The 19,158-nt window shown below is 39.6% G+C and overlaps 1 protein-coding gene across 4 annotated transcripts; it reads right to left on the bottom strand.

The window, feature by feature from the left end:
* Positions 1 to 896: 896 nt before the first annotated feature.
* Positions 897 to 19,006, bottom strand: nicn1 (nicolin 1). 4 transcript variants are annotated; one of them, XM_063067823.1, is made up of 7 exons: positions 18,851 to 19,006; positions 16,695 to 16,807; positions 14,950 to 15,135; positions 11,404 to 11,523; positions 9,821 to 9,883; positions 3,801 to 3,905; positions 898 to 3,121 (listed from the first exon to the last, which is right to left on the bottom strand). In XM_063067823.1, exons 2-7 carry the CDS (start codon positions 16,794 to 16,796, stop codon positions 3,080 to 3,082), a joined length of 618 nt encoding a protein of 205 aa, XP_062923893.1. In that variant the 5' UTR covers positions 16,797 to 16,807; positions 18,851 to 19,006; the 3' UTR covers positions 898 to 3,079. The 4 variants fall into 4 exon arrangements, with proteins under 4 accessions (XP_062923894.1, XP_062923893.1, XP_062923892.1 ...); XM_063067822.1 differs by lacking the exon at positions 18,851 to 19,006 and adding an exon at positions 18,343 to 18,385 and having other exon boundaries at positions 899 to 3,121; positions 16,665 to 16,807; XM_063067821.1 differs by having other exon boundaries at positions 2,372 to 3,121; positions 16,665 to 16,807.
* Positions 19,007 to 19,158: the final 152 nt, after the last annotated feature.

The raw sequence follows: 19,158 nt of genomic DNA, 5'->3' as shown, positions 1-19,158 counted from the left end.
TATCGCAGCCACCACCCTGCGACCAGACATTGTCCTAGTGTCTGAGTCTACTAAGTAAGTGGTGCTGCTGGAGATGACAGTCCCATGGGAAGATAACTTGAAAGAGGCCTTTGAAAGGAAACTCTCCAAGTACGCAGGACTGGTCAGCAACTGTCAGCAGGCTGGATGGAGAGTGTGGTGTCTCCCAGTGGAGGTTGGTTGTAGGGGATTCGTAGCCCATTCTTTAGTTAGAGCCTTCAGCATTTTGGGCATCGAGGGAGAGAGGAAGAGGAGAGCCATCCGCAGTACCACCGATGCGGCAGAGAGGGCCTCAAGATGGCTGTGGCTCAAAAGAGGGGAGCCATGGAGTTATAAGTAGCTAGCCATCTGGACACAAGCTGGGGTCTGATCAGCCCCGGCTGGGTCACCTGGAGGAGGCTGTATGATGTTGAAAGACCCGAAACACCCGATGATTCCAGGAACATCACTTAAGGTGTGTCCAGAAGCATCAATAGATGTATGTACACAGATTACGCTGTGGACAGCTTGTATATTGCTCATGTTTATGCACTTTTACCTTTACAAATAATAATACAAATTTTGTCAAAAATGACTAAATTTGAAATCCATGTTAAATTCTATAAAGAAAAGAAATAAACTAAAAATATAACCTTGTAGAGACGAGTTATTAACTTTCCTATCAGATACGCACAGCTAAATATAGTTATCTGGTATTGTTTTATCTCCTTAAACTATAGGAATCACATCCATAGACTCTGGAACAATTCTTGTATCTAATGAATGTACCAAAAACTGCCAATGAATTCTCTTCAACTTTAAACCTCAAAGTTTTAATTTAAATTTGATTAATTGAGTATTTTTCTCTCCTTTAATATCTGAATGTATCCCTGAATAACTCTCACTTTATATCCAAAATCTTCTATTTTATTTATCCCCTCCTTTCACATATTCTTAAAATCTATGCTGTGACAACTTGCGTACTTAAATTTTGTCTCAAACCTTAACATGTTGCGATAATAATCATCATTTTCCCCTTAAGCCTACTTCTCTTAGACACCGACTAGTTTTCTATTACTGAAGCTAGTAGTGCATACTGTAGTTATGCTGAGTTCACTGTAAGTTATGAACTTAGCCCAACATGCTATCCAAATAAACAATAACTTGGAATCAACTAACAATCCAAAATGTGTTGAGGATGAAATTATTGGACTGACCTTATCAGTATTCTCCATTGAAAAAATGGAGTAAATATTACATTAGTGAAACACAGAATTAAACATTTCTTTTACAGTTTAGTATTCAGGCAATCCTGTTGCAGCATTGCGCAAAGATGAGATACAGTGGAAGATTATTCACTACTACTTTGTTTTCTGTTTTTATACTCTCACTTGGTCAGTCTTCCCCAGATTTTCTTTTAGTTATTTTTGCTTCCTACTTTTGAAAGTTACTTGATGGGAGATTAAAACTAATGTTTTATCTGTATACCATCCACTCTTTAGATTCAGATTTATATATATACAGTTTTTAAATCACATGTACATGCAGTGAAATGTGTCATTTGTGTTAACAAGCAACTCAGACAAGGATGAGCTGCGGGCAGTCCACAAGTGGTGCCACTTATTCTGGCTGTAACAAGTTGATGCATCCTCAAATATTTTTGCAATGAATGGTTTGAAAAGTTTATCCATATACTACTAAAACTCTCATGCTCTGTCTGTCTGTTTGTGACCTCCAATTAGCGCAAAAGGTGCATTACCAGCACTTTTTTTGGCTAAATCGAATTAAAATGCGCTAGCTTACAGAATGCAGGCAAAGTTCAGGGTTATGTATTCGTATAAAATTGCTCATTCACAAAAATCAACAGGCTCCCTTTTAACCCACCATCATGGAAATCGGGACATGACAGCCTGACACATGCGCACGGCCAGCCTCAGCAGTGACACCTACCAGAGCAAAAAGGCAGGGCAGCTCTATTTCGAGGGATCACATTCTGCTAATCACCATCAGCATGTGCAGGATTGGGACAGATCTAACTGCCACCCATCAATGAGATAATTAACTCTTATTGTAATGACGTACTTTGAGACACCCATAAAACCCTTTGCTGCAGTCAAAGGACAGCGGTGACTATATCACGTCCATTTAGAAGAGCGCCAACCACATCATCAAGAATAATCAGCATCCTTTGGTGTTAGTGCTTCGTATCTTCTATCCAGCATTAGGGTAAAAGGTCAGCCTAATTATGCCGCATGGAAAGGGAAGGGGGACATTATGGTCAAGAGATGACGCCAAACGTCGTCGGAAAGCGGCAAGGAGAGGGAGAGAACAAGAATCAGATGAGGCCTGGGCCGCATGACTCCAGGATCAAAAAGTCAGGACAAAAGAAGATGAGAGAAGAAGAGACAGAGGAGGAGAGGCATGCATGTCTCCAGGATCAGAGACAAACAACAAACAGCAGAACAGATGAAGAGATGGGGGATGAAAGGGCTGCACATCTCCAGAATGACAACAAGAGGCACAAGAGTGGCAGATAAACCAGAAATGATGCCATCAAAAGTGTCCTTTGTTAAATGAGAAGCAGCTATATTTGCTTTGATACGTGTCGTTCTTCTTTAATAAACTGAGGTTTTCTACTTCAGTTTCCAAAGCAAAGCGATACCAATAGCATTCAGGAAAATTTTATGTTCATTCTGGTCACATCAGACTGCATAACCCTTCTCTCAAAGGGTGCCCCAACGGGTCACCCCGTTGTCTAGTTTTGATAATTAAATTCGCAATTGAGGTGAACATTCATAGCTCTAGCAATCGGGTCCAACCAAAATGAAAAATAATACATACCTTAACAACTGTTCTATTTACAATAGTGTACATTTACAATGAGACATTTATTAACTTTGTACATGTAAAACAATAGTGGAGTTATTACAGCAATACTGTGAAATGAACTCAGTTCAGGTTTCAGTTCAATTTCCGGTTGAGGCATGAACAACTTGGCATTCAGACCTGCATACAGTCACAAATCAAGGTGCTGTCAATGCTGTGGTCCTTACAGAGGGAACAGCACAGATGGAAGAACTGCTCAGATGTAGGATAACGTGCTGACATCATAGGAACCATCCACCTATGGACAAGTATAAGAAATATAGAGTGATAATGGCTCTTCCATTTTTGAATGAATTTCAATTCACCGTTGTTTTTTTCCCTCTTTTCAAAATCTCCCTCATTTTCCTGAACTAGTTTTCTATAGCTATTATATCAACTTCTATTATTGAATTTGCAGATATGTTTTTATGATACTAGACAGTGATTGCATGCTTGTTTGTGTTCTGCGCAATTTGTCCCATGTTCATTTTCACATAACATCCAGGGACACTGAAAATCACATCACAATCCCGGAACTCCTTCTGACTGTCAGACTTTAATTCCAACAACGAGTATCATTTTACTCCCCAATGGAAGGATCGACAACTTTAGTGGACAGACAGTTTCACACAAGGACTTTCAATAATGGACAAAGGTTACTAATCACGAATCAGGAATAAAGAGAGTTACAGTTAATCAATTTGTTAATTGATCCTGGCTTATTCAGCACAACTAAATCAGTGATCTTCTGATTTAAAATGATTCCTTCCCCATCTTTCTTGTCAGGCCAAAGGGAATAACTTGAGGTTCAATTTTGAAAACTTTATTAAGACTAACTTCTCTTAGTAAGTGCATTTATTTACATTTGCCTGCTAATCTTAAGCTCATTTTCCATTCTACTTATTGATAAATTGCAACAAAAGAATAATGATACTTACATCAAAGCGGCCCACACGGGCAGTGGTTGAATTGCTCTGGACTATTTCGGTTAAAACCCACATCTGCTGCACACTAGAAGCTACTGCGTCTGGATCTGGTAATCCCTGTAAAAAATACATCTAGTTGAAGGTAAAGTAGATGGCCATCCTTGTATCAGATTGCAATTTTGTGAAAATTATGTTGTCAGTTCATAACAGTACCTTCTCATCTCTAATCTGCCACAAATTCCACGTAAACTCCAAATATGGACACTGCAATTAGCTGTAGGAACAGGCCACTCCACCTCTCATGCCCGCGGCTGATCTGAATATAACATTTCTTCATGTTTATGTATGCCAACAGTAACCTTTTATTTCTTTATTTATCAATTGTTACATACCCTGTGGGTATCTTGTGACTATCTTATGAGCATGATGTAATGGTCTTGTGATGGTGGGGTGATGTAATTTTCCCGCCAGTGTGAGGTCACGCGATGACGTTCTCAACTGGTATATAAAGAGAAACCCCTGTTGTGACGAGGTTAGTTTCGTTAGTTCATCAGTTACTCCGTTATGCTGCGTATTCGTCTTATGACGCAGTTTCGTTTTAAAGTGGAGTTTTATTTTCTATTGTAAGGTAGAATCGTTGTGCCGGCAGTTTCATCAATCGCTGCCAGTTTTGTTTGAGGTATCTTTGATTTACCTTTACAGTCTAGTATTGGAGAGTGAAGACCTTACTCAGGAACCTGAAGGATTAAGTAAAGTTGGTGTCGTTCGGCGGTTTCATAAAGGATTGACCTTATTGAATCTTTGTTCAGAAATAGTGACCTGCATCTGAGATAACCCCTGTAAGATCAGGAAGGTTTTTTGCAGTGTTCATTCGCCAGGAAAAGGTCAGTTCCTTTAAGCCGTTTTATTTCCTTCATCGTGAATCCTTTGGAGAATCAGCAGTAACGTCACGTCTTTGAAGAAATCCGTTTTCAAAGAAGTCTCTCCTTATTGACTGTGTAAATCACTTGGACTTTCGAATTTACCATATTAAGACTGTGTTTGAACTTACCACTTTAAGAACTGTTCCAGAGCAGTTAACTTCTGGTTAAGTTAGTCGTTTGAATTCTTTTCGCTATTGTTGAGCGGAGTTTAATATATGTTTATGTTTGTTTATAAAACTAGACTCAATTACATATTCATTGTTGCTGGTCACGTGACACAATCTACCTATTACTGCCTTAGAAATATGTAAAGTTCTTCTTCCAGCAGTTTCAATGACTCTCAGCCCTTTGACAATAAAATTTAATCTCATCTGTCTTAAGTGGGCAACACCTTGCTCTAGATTATTCCACAGTTGAGAACGACCTCTCCACAACCACCCTGTCAAAACTCCCCGTTATCCTGTCGTTTCAATCAAGTCCTCTCTTAGTTTTCTAAACAAGTCAAACCCGTCTGACCTTCACTCAAAGTACAAGCCGACATCCATGTTATGTCCTGCAAAGTTTCTCTGAACTGTTTCCAAACCATGAATATTTTCTCTACACAAGACCAATAATGTGTACAATACTCCAGATGTGGCCTTGCCCATGCCTAGTAGAACTGAAATATAATCTCCACACTTTTGTATTCAGTTTCTTTCCAAATTATAACATGTTGGCACACTACCCATTACATCTTACAAACCAGTGAAAAGGCCACTTATGCCTGACTGTCTGTCTTAGCCAGCTCCTCCCATTCATCCTTCCCTCCCTACCAGTTCAGATGAGTCTAGATGTTCTTGTGCATGAATCACAAAAAGTCAGCAGTCTGGTTAGGAAGACAAATGGTATAATGGCCTTTACTGAATGAGTTATGGAGTTTAGAAATGATGAAACACCATTCCAATTGTACAGGGTGTTGGCAAGGCCACACCTGGAGTACTGTGCATAGTTTTGGTCCCCTCGTTTTTCTTTAAAAAAAAGGATGTACTAGCATTGAAGGCAATCCAAAAGAGATTCACTGTTAATTTCTGGGATGAGAGGGTTGCTCTACTGTGAACAGTTAAAAAAAATTAGATCTATATTCTTGAGCTGAAAAGAATAAGAGATGTTATTGAGATTTACAAGATCCTAAAGGGTTTTGACAGATAGACAGAGAGGTTTCCTCTCGTGGGAGAATCGCAGAGAAAGGGACATGGTTACAGGTTTATGGTGGCGTGATTTGAAACTGAGATGTGTAGAAACTTCTTGCCAAGTGGTGAATCTTCGGAATTCTCTACCCTAGAGTTGTGAAGGCTGGATCACAGGAGGGTATTTGAAGAGAAAGTAGATACATTTTTAAAAATTAAGGATTTGAAAACAGAAGAGGAGATGAGGCCCAAGTTGGATCATTCATGATCACATTGACTGGTAGGAAGGGGTGCAGTGGCCTACTCCTCCCCTATTTACTATTTTCTGTCCTGCTGCCCTTTATAAAGTTCTCTGGACATGCATCCTAAGGGCCCTGAGTTTCTACATATCACTCGGTAACCTCCTACACATCATGTATTCCCATGCCTTCTTGCACCTGCCCAAATCTATGACCTCATTTCTCAGTATTACATTTGTAAGGGGGTTTTGTCTTTTATGTTACTGCGGAGGCTAATTAAAATGACTTCTTTGTTATGTTATACTTAGGAATGCTTCTTTGTTATGTTAAACGCTGAGAAAGTCCTTCCTGCTAGCGGTTTGTTTTGTATTATCTATTGATATGAGGACGAATGAACCAATTGGGATAGTTGTTACGTTTTTGTAGACTTGGAATTCACGCTCGTCAATGTGGAGAAGGAGCAACGGAATTCTGAGCCGACACTGTGGTCATGTACTGATGAATTAATCCAGCTAGAAGAAACAATGACCCACCTTCGAAGGGATCAGCAGAAACTCGAGACGTTGATTCAGAAAAGATTGGACGACTTACAAGTTGGGGAAGATCAAGGAAGTGTTCTGACTAAGGCCAACAGAAAACCGAGAGCCCAGGGAGGGGAGTTTGACTATACTCCCAAGGAGGTGAAGAAATGGAGGACAGATCTTAGAAAAGGGAGGCGGACACTTGAAAGGAACCTGAAGGTGACTGTTGCGCGTTTAAATGAAGTGGAAAAACTGAAAGTTGACCTGGAAGACGCCTTCAGGAAGAAACAACCGGAGGCTGAACATTCTTTAACTGCTGCTTTTCAGGTCAGGGTGGGAGAAGCTGGTGGGGTAACTGCATCCCAGATTGAGATGGCCAAGAACCCTGAGTCAGAACTGCTGAGGCTGTGGTGAGAGTTGAAGGAGTCCCCGAAAAAGCTGACGTCTCGACTGCAGGAGGCTGAAGGGGTAGCCCCAGCTAAATGTTTCAGTTTGGAGAAACTTGAACAGCGGCTACCGATCGAGGAGATGAGGACGAATACGGATTCGAAGGATGATGTGCTGCACATGTGGTACATGCTGCCTTTCGCTAACTTCCCCGTGATTGAGGAAGAGACCTTTGGCCCTTCTCCCCCTGAGTCAGGTGTAGTGGGGAGGGTTAGCTGTGGGCAGTCTGAGTTACGGCAGGATCAGGAAGGAAAAGAAGCGGGGCCCCGGAGCTGTAATGGCGGCCTGAGTGAGAGAGGAGTTGGCAAGCAGGCCTGAGGTATCCCTAGTAGTGTCTGAGCCTTTTGGGTTTAGGTGAGGGGGTACGGAGGTCTCGGAGGATTAGGAAGCCCCCAGATAGGTTGGCCTATGTAGCACCCGTGGGACGGGCGTAAGGTCCACTGTTAGGGGAGCACTGTCACTGTGTGTATCTGTGTATGTGTGTGTTGTGTGTCCGCAGGGCTGGTTGGCGAGCTATTTAGAAGTCATGAGGGCATGACTTTATTTGGTGGGGGGAGAGTGTAAGGGGGTTTCGTCTTTTATGTTACTGCGGAGGCTAATTAAAATGGCTTCTTCGTTATGTTATACTTAGGAATGCTTTGTTATGTTAAACGCTGAGAAAGTCCTTCCTGCTAGCGGTTTGTTTTGTATTATCTATTGATATGAGGACAAATGAACCAATTGGGATAGTTGTTATGTTTTTGGTATATTTGAAGATACTGTAGGTGCGGGGTTTTGGGGCAGAAGGCAGGAGAGAGGGACAGAGAATGGACCAGGTGCTGTGAGGTCTGCTAACGGGGTGGGACCCCGAACGGGGCGTTCAGCGAGGAGGGGAGATGGAGAGGACAGCGGACGTGTGGAAAGGCTCCGGTCGGTCACTCCGGGTGGTCCCGAGCCGTGAGTCGACAGGATCCGGGTGGTTGTCAGGAATTGATTGAGCTCCAACTGTTTGTGCACGAAGAGATTGAACTTTGATAAGTGTGGCGCCTTTCATTTTCCTTTTATATTTTATTCTCTATTAATTATATAGTTCCAGTAATATCTATAAACTGTAAATCATTTAATCCTATCTGGTGTATTGTCTGTTGGTGGGGTGGGGTACATCACACAGCATCCACACAAACTAATTACCCAGTTTGGCGGGGCTGAGGGCTGTTTCCCTAGAAGACAGCAAGCCAAGTGACCCTGAGGGTGGCCAGGGGGCTACACATTTGATGTTACTTTTCAACACAACCTGAGCATCCATTCTTTCCCACAGTCCGTTTCTTCCCTCTTCAATTAACCACACAACATACTTATTCTCTTCTTTATTATTTCCCAAACAATGAAATCAAAAACATTAACAAATATGACAGGGCTTGAGACTGAGTGCTGAGCTCAGAGGAATTCTATTGTTAACAGCACTTCAGTCATGTAAACACCCATCAACTTTCATCTGTTGTATCTTATCACCAAACTAATTAGCCAAATGTTCCCTTGTGTCCCATAGGCTTATATATTTTATGACAAGTCTGGCACATGGAACCTTTTATCTTGCTAAAAATCCATGTTGACTGCATCATGGGATGTGGTAGCACAGTAGCATAGCGGTTAGAGCACCAGTTGTAAGATTGTGGTTCAATTCCTGCTGCTGTACGCAAGAAATTCTCCCCATGACCGCGTGGGATTCCTCTGGTGCTTCAGTTCCCTCCCACATTCCAAAAAACCGTTAGGGTTAGTGGACATGTTATGTTGCCGCCAAAAGTGTAGTGACACTTGCAGGCTGCCCAGCTCAATCCTCGCTGATTTCACCTGACATAAATGATACATTTCACTGTACATTTCGATGACGTGGGATGAACAAGTAAAGCTAATCTTTTATCTTTAAAATAATCAATTGCAAGAAAGAGAGGAGAAATGTGAAGACGAGAAGGGAAAGAAGCTGAGAACAAGAAGTTATTAAACAGTCTTAGATTTCATTGGGAATGGGAGGGTTAAATAAATAGACGTAGAATGAGAATTCTTTAACAGACGGAAAACATAGCAGGAACATATGTATTATGTTCGGAGTAGGAAGCTGGATTAATGAATAATGAATTATAGATCTTTTTTACAATTGATATCAATGATTTGGATGAGCTGATAGTGTAATACTGGGCAGACATGGCTTGCAAAGATGCAGACAAGCTAATGAATGAGCAAGGAGAGATGGAATACTTTATGTGGAAAAATGTCGGGTCAGTCACATGGGAAAATAGAAATGTAATTTTAAAATGGTGGGAGATTGAAAGATGAACTTGTTTCTCTTTTCCAGTTTTGGTGAAGTCTGAAGCGATAACTGATTCTCCTTCCATTCACACTGTCTGACCTGCTGAATGATTCCAACATTGTCTGTTTTTATTGCAGGAGATTGAAAGGTTTCGGTTGTCAGAGGCACCCAAAGGTCCTCGTACCCCAATTATTTGATAAAATTAATGTACAGGTGTAACAAGTATTTAGAGAGATTAATCTCTACTTAGCTATTGCAAATTCCCATAAATAAGTAAGATTATTAAAAATAAGTAAGATTATTAAAATTTGAAGTATAGAAAGTGGATGGAAAGGATCATGAACATCAGAACAGAGAATGTTGGAATTTTGGTGGAAAGTCTCTTTTCACTTTTGGAAGCTGCAAAGACCTGTACAATTTGTAGATGTAAAAATAAACAATGCACTCACTTCAAACAAGTTCAAAGGTTGTTCCAGCGGAGTAAGCTTAGAAAGCCATGGTCCCTGTTCTTTCTGTAAAAATACAATACTTGCAAATCATCAATTGACATTTAATTTTATTTAGTTGGTGCATAAAGTGAACCTTTCTAACTCATCCTACAAATTTCCCATGTCCATCTCCATTTATCTCTGAAATAAGCAATGTACAAGAAAAAAATTCCAGTAATAGTTCATCTGACATAACAAGTATAGATATAAAATACATAATTTGAATCAAGTTTAAACTGTGTGCTGGTCACTTTCAGAGTCAGGGTACTTACAGCAGTGAAACAGGCTCTTTGTCTCATTTAGTCTGTGCTAAACTGTTACCCTAGTTCTATCAACCTACACCTGGACCATAGCCCTGCATACCCTCGCATCTACACACTTATCCAAACTTCTCTTAAATGTTACAATCAAACCTGCACCCACTACTTCCGCTGGTGGCTCGTTGAACACTCGCACTACCCTCTGAATGAAAAGGTTCCCTCCCCATGTTCCCCTTAAATATCGCACCATTGACCTTTAATCTATGACCTCTAGTTCTAGTGTCACCCAACCTCAGTGGAAAAAAATGTCTGCTTGCATTTACCCTATCAATGCCCCTCAAAATTTTCTATACCTCTAACAAGTCTCCCCTCATTCTCCTACACTCCAGGGAATCAAGTCCTGACCTTTTCAACCTTTCCCTGTAACTGAGGTCCTCAAGTCTCAGCAACATCCTTGTAAAATTTCTCTTGACTCTTTCAATCTTATTGATACCTTTCCTGTAGGAAGGTGACCAGAACAGCCCACAATACTCCAAATTTGCCCTGACTAATGTCTTATAGAATTTCAACATAACATCCCATTTCCTATACTCAATACTCTGATTTATGAAGGCCAAAATGCCAAAAGCTCTCTTTTTGACCCTATCGACCTGTGATGCCACTTCCAAAGAATTAAGGATATCCGTATTCCCTGATTCCACTGCTCTACTCTATTTGCACAACGCTTGGGTCCTGAACCTGTATGTATATAAATACATTAGGAAAAAAAAGTTCATGATGAAGACAATGCCGTCAGTGCAGGTACACATACCAGTGGAGAGTAAATTAGTGGATAACAAAGACTGAGTGTAACTCACAAATTTTATGAAATCTTATTTTATTTAGCAGGACTCCAAAATAATGTCTAACAATAAGGCATCCCATGTGTCAGGAACAGGTGTAAACTAGCTCTCTCAAGCCAGATCTGAGAGAACATTCTCCCTCTGTGGCAGAACAGAGTCAGTTTATGAGAAGCATTTCCTGGGAGTGAACTAATTAAACTCCCTTTTACCACTTACATTATTGTGAATCAATATACTGTAATGACATTATAATAATCATTTTTGCAAGAGATATTATGAATATTTACAACTTGATTTAGCATGTTGGAACTCTGAAATAAAAATGATGGAAATGCTAATTATCTGAATTCATTGTTAGTCGGACAGCACAGGAACAACTATTTACAGTATTCTGAAGGTGCTCCATACTGATATTCTGAAGGTGCTCCATACTGATACTTACATCCTTGTTGTGATTGCATTCATATACTTTGATATCTTCCAATGTAAAATTCAGCCAGACTGGAGATGGCTGTCGGAGGATCAGCCGCATGGTCATTACATCATTTGGTTCAAATAGCATCTATGATTGAAGCCCAATACATCTTGTAAGTTAATTTACAAGTTGTGCTTGTCATTGACAAAATATCACTGTTTCCCTGCAGCAGAGAAATTCTAGCACATCCTACAAACACCAAAGGTGCACCTACTTTCCCATCTGCTCTTAATATCACAGACGGCATTAAACATGACAAATTTTTATCACCAAAATATTTTTAGTTCACATCTTGTCAGACTTTGTGTGTAGTCTTTCATTGATTATACTGTGCTTCTTTTGTATCTACTGTAAAAGCCCGCAAGAAAATGAATCTTAGTATTGTATATGGTGACATATGTACTTTGATAATAAATTTACTTTGAACTTTTGAACAGACATAAAGTAGCTCATTATTAGAGAAACCACAAACAAAACACAAAGCAGGTGCTGGAAATCCAAAAGAACAGGAAATAATGGAAATGCAGACCAGGCCAGGCAGTAACTACAGAGGCAGAAACACAATGAATATTACATTACTATCCTGCAACCAGAGATGGAATTAGTTTTACGATACAGAGAAAGCTTCTGAAAGTACACAAAGTAAAGCCTGTGAGAGGAAAGAAGTCAAAGGAGATCAAGTGACAAGAGAGGGTACAGCACAGGGAATGTGCCTGGAGGAAGTGCAAAGCTGAATAGTTAACAAAATACAGCAAATGAATGCAGAAAATCTGAAATAAAAATTATGGAAATGCTAATTATCTGAATTCATTCTTAGTCATACAGCATGGAAACAAGCCTTTTGGACTGCTGAGTCTATGCTGACTATCAACCATCTATTTACAGCATTACATTAATCCCACTTTCTTGAAGTTAGAAGGCTGTGTGCTCAGTCCACTGCTGTTCACTCTGCTGACCCATGACTGTGCTGTAACACACAGCTCAAACCACATCATCAAGTTCACCGATGACACGAGTGTGGTGGATCTCAGCAGCAAGAACGGAGAGTCAGCATCGAGGTGCAGCGGCTAACGGACTGTCTCTGAACGTGAACAAAACAAAAGAGATGATTGTTGACTTCAGGAGGACATGGAACGACCACTCTCCGCTGAACATCGACGACTCCTCCATAGAGATCCTTAAGAGCACCAAATTTCTTGGTGTTCACTTGGCGGAGAATCTCACCTGGTCCCTCAACACCAGCTCCAAAGCAAAGAAAGCCCAGCAGCATCTCTACTTTCTGTGAAGGCTGAGAAAAGTCCATCTCCCACCCCCCATCCTCACCACATTCTACAGAGGTTGTACTGAGAGCATCCTGAGCAGCTGCATCACTGCCTGGTTTGGAAATTGCACCATCTTGGATCACAAGACCCTGCAGCGGATAGTGAGGTCAGCTGAGAAGATCATCGGGGTCTCTCTTCCCGCCATTAGAGACATTTACACCACACACTGCATCCATAAAGCAAACAACATTATGAAGGACCCCACGCACCCCTCATACAAACTCTTCTCCCTCCTGCCATCTGGCAAAAGGCACCGAAGTATTCGGGCTGTCACGACCAGACTATGTAACCGTTTCTTCCCCCAAGTCATCAGACTCCTCAATACCCAGAGCCTGGACTGACACCACACTACTGCCCTCTACTGTGCCTATTGTCTTGTTTATTATTTATCGTAATGCCTGCACTGTTCTGTGCATTTTATGCAGTCCTGGGTAGGTCTGTAGTCTAGTGTGGTTTTGTGTTGTTTTACATAGTTCAGTGTAGTTTTTGTATTGTTCATGTAGCACCATCGTCCTGAAAAACATTGTCTTGTTTTTAACTACAGAGGCAGAAACACAATGAATATTACATTACTATCCTGCAACCAGAGATGGAATTAGTTTTACGATACAGAGAAAGCTTCTGAAAGTACACAAAGTAAAGCCTGTGATAGGAAAGAAGTCAAAGAACTACCGTACCAGCAGTTATCGTTGAAATGACAATAAGAAGTGACTTGACTTGACTTGTAATTTCCAGCTGGAAGGTCAAGTGTTATTCGTTGAACATACATTAAACTTCAACAGAGCATAGCAGGAATTGCAGGGCAAAGATCAGAGCAAGAATGAAGCAGAATACAGCAACAAGTAAATGGAAGCTCATGGCCATCATTAAGCACTGAAAGGATGCACTCCAGAAGATATTTAATCCTCACTACATCTCTCCAGTGTAGATGAGCTCATATACTGATTGTACTGGGTTGGTTCATTTGGAAATTTGGATGCTGGGGAAGGAAGAGAGAAGAGGTCAGATGTGGCATGTCCTGCCATTCAACTAAGAAGTACCATGGGAGAAAGAGTGACTTTGATGGAAAGGGAAGAATAAACCTGTGCATTCCAGAGGAAATGATCCCCTTCTAATGCTATATAAGGAATAGAGGCTGCACTTGGGGTATTGTGAACGGCTTTGGTCACCTGTTATAGGAGAGATGTTGAACTAGAAAGAGTGTAGAAAAGATTTGCCAGAATGTTACCAGGATTTGGGAGTCTGAGTTTTAAGGAGGGGTCGCACAGATTAGGACTTTATTACCCAGAAAGTAGGAGATTGAGGGGCTACCTGAGAGAGGGATACAGGGTCACGAAGGGCATAGACAGGGTGAAAGCACATCATCTTTTTCCATAGGCAGGTGATGCTTAAAAACAAGAGGGCATAAGTTTAAGATCAAAGACAACAGATTTAAAAGGGGCATCGGGGCAGCTGGTGCACATACGGAATGAGCTGCCAGAAATAGTGACTGAGGTGGGCATATTAGTGATGCTTAAAAGCCATTTAGATAAGTACAGAGAATCTAGAGGTATAGAGTGCAATTGGGCAAACATGTGCAGATGCAACTAGTTCACTGGGCAACTCAGTCAGCATGGCATGGATGATTTGGGCTGAATGGCCTGTTTCCATGATGGAAGCCTCTACGATGTTATTAAGTTGTCAGAGCCAGTAAATGAATACTTTATAACCAGATACAATTAAAACCTCTCCTTTGAATCACTTTGCAAACTAGTCACCAAAAGCAGAGAATTATGATTAATGGATGTTAACATAATTTATTCCAGACAGCTGTCCCTAATGTAATTATTTTCCTGAAAAACTTACAAGTAATGTGTTCAGGTAGCCTCATCGCACCCGGTGTACGTGGAGTTGTTACACAATAATGCTTAAATTTGGTGTCTTTGAATTATCTTGTGAACAAATGTAGCTATCAAATGGTAATGGAAGAAACAGCAAGGTTGCCACCCGATTCACAAGGCATGGGAAGGAACAACAAGAGGTAATAAAAGATATATTGGGATGAAGGAAATGGAACAAAAGCTAAATTAAAATGGTAATCAATTTAAGGATTTATCCCATTTGATTGTGCATAGAAGAATTAAGGAGGAAAGTTTTCTTTTAAAATACATACATTCATTCCATTAACAGAGGAGACAAAGTCTAATCTGACCTGATGTCTGTAGATGGAAAAGTATTCTTGCGATCCACTCTCAGTGTGAGGATTGGGCATCAGGCACATGTTGCGTAAGGAAGTTTTCCACTTCAGCTGAGTTTTGTCAGATGCTACAGACACTCGTTGTTGAAGGCGTATTGTTAAGAAAGCAGTATAATAATTCTTAAATGTGATTTTCTTAATCTGGTCAGTGAACAGCAATACAAAGCAGAGTTAACAAACAATTGAAAAGTTGAAATAATAAGCAGTTCAAATAAGTAGATGGAAACAATAAAATAAAATTGAAACAAAGGGTACATTAAAAGTAAATAAACATGGTAAATTTGGAATGGATTGAAATATTTGGAAAGAAAAACAGCATGTCTAAGTTAATCAATTAAATGAGATTCAGACTGCTTGCAACAATAAAATAACTAAAAGAGAACAGTAATTCTTCAATCATTATAGAAGAAAGTAGCACAAAGTGTATGCCCTGTATTAAAATGAAGCATTTCTAAAAAGGGACAAGGTTTTCATCCTTAATAGGGTAGATTTTGGGATATAGTCAGCCTTTTATTTCAAAGCATGCCAGAATATATTATTTTCTCTTATTCTTTTTGATTGTAACTGCCACTTCCAAGTTAATCACATGGTATTAAAAATACTTTGCAGTTAAAAATACTAAAATGCAACACTTTTGTGCATTTAACCAAACTTTAATACATGTTTAGGCTATAATTGCTCATAAACAATCCTCTCTGGACCCAAAAAAGAAATGTGTACACAACATTAAATGAAAAATGTTAAAATTCCACTCTTGAAATAATATATTCAACTTAAAAGTTTACAAATATTTTGCATATTACTTTAATCTGTATTTTAAAACTGAAATTTTTATCCTTTTAAATGTTTAAATAACTGTACAAATAGCAAGCCAGAAAGCAGAAAGTAAATGGCAGAATTTACTTTAATCTGTATTTTAAAACTGAAATTTTTATCCTTTTAAATGTTTAAATAACTGTACAAATAGTAAGCCAGAAAGCAGAAAGTAAATGGCAGAATTTACTTTAATCTGTATCTTAAAACTGAAATTTTTATCCTTTGAAATGTTTAAATAACTGTACAAATAGCAAGCCAGAAAGCAGAAGGTAAAGGGCAGAATTTTTTATGCACTTGGCCGCTTACCCTGCCTACGGACATCAGCGATTTCTGAGTACCAATTCCTATCGGCGGCCAATGGCTGGATATGAGATCCATACCATCGTTGTTGCTGACCATTTTCTCCAAGATCAGTAGCAAAATACAGGTTTAGGAATTTAAAAAAAATCTTAGGCAAGCCATTCCCATCTCCATGATCGCTTCTGCTCACAAGGTGCTCCACTCACCGGACTCCTTCTCCCCTGACTTAACATGCCTCTTATATGCATATCCCACCACTGAAAACTAATTTCAGCTGCTTTATTCCAAAAGCCATCTTTACAAGAATACAGGATCTATGGGACAAATAGCTCATTGGCTGGTATGAGTTTGCAGCTCAACGTCTCCATCAAGCAGGCTTCTACCTGTTTTACCAATAATTACATAGCTTCTTTTGCCAGCCAGCCCCTTTACAGCATGCACCATTAAATACCTATACCTACAATGATGATCTAATTTAATATACAGTAAGTTAGTAGTTTTCCATTCTCACTTTTGCCCTTTAATTGATCATTGAAGGCACAAAACTCACATACATTAGCAATTCTCTCCTTTGGAAAAGTCACCTCAATTACAAACACACCAGGCTTTGCAGAATCTGTTTTCAAATCCCCACTCTGTAGTGCGACTGGACTTTTGATCATGCATGCAATGCAGTTATCCGCCATTTTAATTGTGTCTGTAGAACAGGAGACTGGTGTTAGATATTACCATATGCTTACTGAAATACGGAGCACTGAACCCTGAAGTAGAACTGTACATAAAAACAATGATGGGAATTAATAAACATAAGAAATTCTGCAGATCCTGGAAATCCAGAGCAACACACACAAAATGTTGCTGGAATTCAACAGGCCAGGCAGCATCTATGAATATAAATAAACAGTCCACGCCTTGGGTTGAGATGTCGACAGTTTATTCATTTCCACTAAATGACGGGAATTGCAAGTTTCAAATAATTCAGGAAACATTTAAAAATATTACATTTATAAAATATGAAGATGGTGAAAGAAAATATTTCAAACATAATCTACATTAAAATTTTAATAAGTTAATTGTATTCTAATATTAGATATCCCTGTATTAAAAGGAGCAGTGCACAAACGTTTATAGCAGTGAGATCTCCATATACAGTGGATTATGGCTCATTGGGCCATCGGTTAATTGGGGCAGCCCTGACCTCTTAGAGAACAAAACTAATCGAGAAAATAGTTGGGATTCCCTTCATTTATTTGGGAAACTGTGCTGCTTAATTGGGACAGGAGACTATTGCTGAACAGTTTCTAACTAGTGTTATTTGCATGCACCATGCTTAGAATGAACAATTTTTAAATAGCTTCACTTGCATGTTTGTGTTCAAAAGCCAATGATTTTTGTCGCTGATAGTTGGTGAGTAATAAACAGTAAGACAATTCAGAACAGTTTTCTTACTGCAGTTTTAAGCATTCAGGCTTGGAGATGCCAGAAACAGCTGGGAGTGAAAATGAAACAATTTCCCTACTCCAAGTTAAGAACTAGGAAGAATTTGAAGATATTGACAGTCATCTAGAATGTTGCAATAAAAATGAAGATTTGGAGGATACAATCATCAAGAACATTGTTAGCTATCTGCACCAGGTGTCCGCATGGATTTTGTTCATTTACAGTCAAAGGAGCACGACAGCGTACACTAGATTAATTCTTCTATTGATAACTGATAGGAACTATAACAGTTTTATAGTGTAGTAGTTTTGTTAGTGTTCTAATTTGTCCTGTATTTCATTTAAGTACATAACTCAGTCAAACCTTAGCTTGTCTTTTTTTTAAAATATAGCTTTTTAACTATTTTCATGAAACTTCAGCTAATTGGGGTAGCTGCTTAACTGGGCCAAAATGTACTGGTCCTGATGTGTCCCAATTAACCCAAATCCACTGTACCTACAGCTTCATCATAGGATTTATCTCCAATTTCCACTTAAAAGTAACCATTCCAATTGTTCTTTTGCATAGTACTAACTATTAATGAATTTTAAACAGTCTTTAGGGTGAAACTATACAATTTATCTAAATGCAAAGCAACCAGTAGAAACTCAAGGTGCCAGCTATAATAATCACGTCTGGTGCAGGAATACAGGGCTCATGAACAAGGGTGGGAAACAAGATCGAAATATTTTTGCTTTTTTGGGTTAGTGCCTGTTATATAATCATTCATAAAGTGGATTTTTAACTCAGTACCTCCTTTTAACCAGCTGGCATCTATAATTCTTACTTCCAGGGTTTGTAATGCGAATTTTATTCGGAGCACCTAACATTGAGGAAAATAAGAAAGGAAGAGGAATTTTATTTGCGTGGGACTGGTTCTTAACATTAGAATATTACTTCATTCATAAGTGGGAAACTGCGGATGCTGGAAATCTGAAACGATATATAAAATGATGGAGGAGCTCAGCGGGACAGTCATGGCTGTCAATCGGAGGGAAATGGACCGTCGACGTTTCGGTTGAGATCTTTCCTCAAAATAATTATATTTAGTCCCTATGCAAAATTGACATAAACACTAAATACATTTAGTAACGTGGACATTATACTAGCAGTTGTTATATTGGAAGGATTCAGTAATATTGCATCTAGAACAAATAATAAAAATTGGCTGGAAATGACTACCTTAATTAAACTGACGACTAAGGTTTAACACAATCGCTTATTTACTTAAGTATGATGAAACATCAGAAAAATATCTTACCATTGAGTTACTAATTCAGAATTTACTATTTAACTGTTTTTCAATCATATGTACACAACAATTCGTTTTAAACCGAACCAACAAACCCAAGAAAGCGTAACCATGGCGTCGTGTGACGTGAGAGGAGGCGGGCCCTGGTGGAAGACCACGTGATAGAAGCTGGGTGGAGAACAGGAGCGCGGACGCTGAGGCGGTTCAAGGAAGCTCACGTGATAGCTTGCCGTCCAGACGGCATCGATCCTACCAATCGGGGAAGAGGTTACGTCAGGCACGAGGATGAGGCGGGCTGAGCACCGCGGTGATCACGT

Source organism: Mobula hypostoma, chromosome 15, assembly GCF_963921235.1.
Source record: "Mobula hypostoma chromosome 15, sMobHyp1.1, whole genome shotgun sequence".
In the NCBI taxonomy this organism is placed as follows: Eukaryota; Metazoa; Chordata; class Chondrichthyes; order Myliobatiformes; family Myliobatidae; genus Mobula; species Mobula hypostoma.
This window is presented reverse-complemented; position numbering and strand designations above follow the sequence as displayed.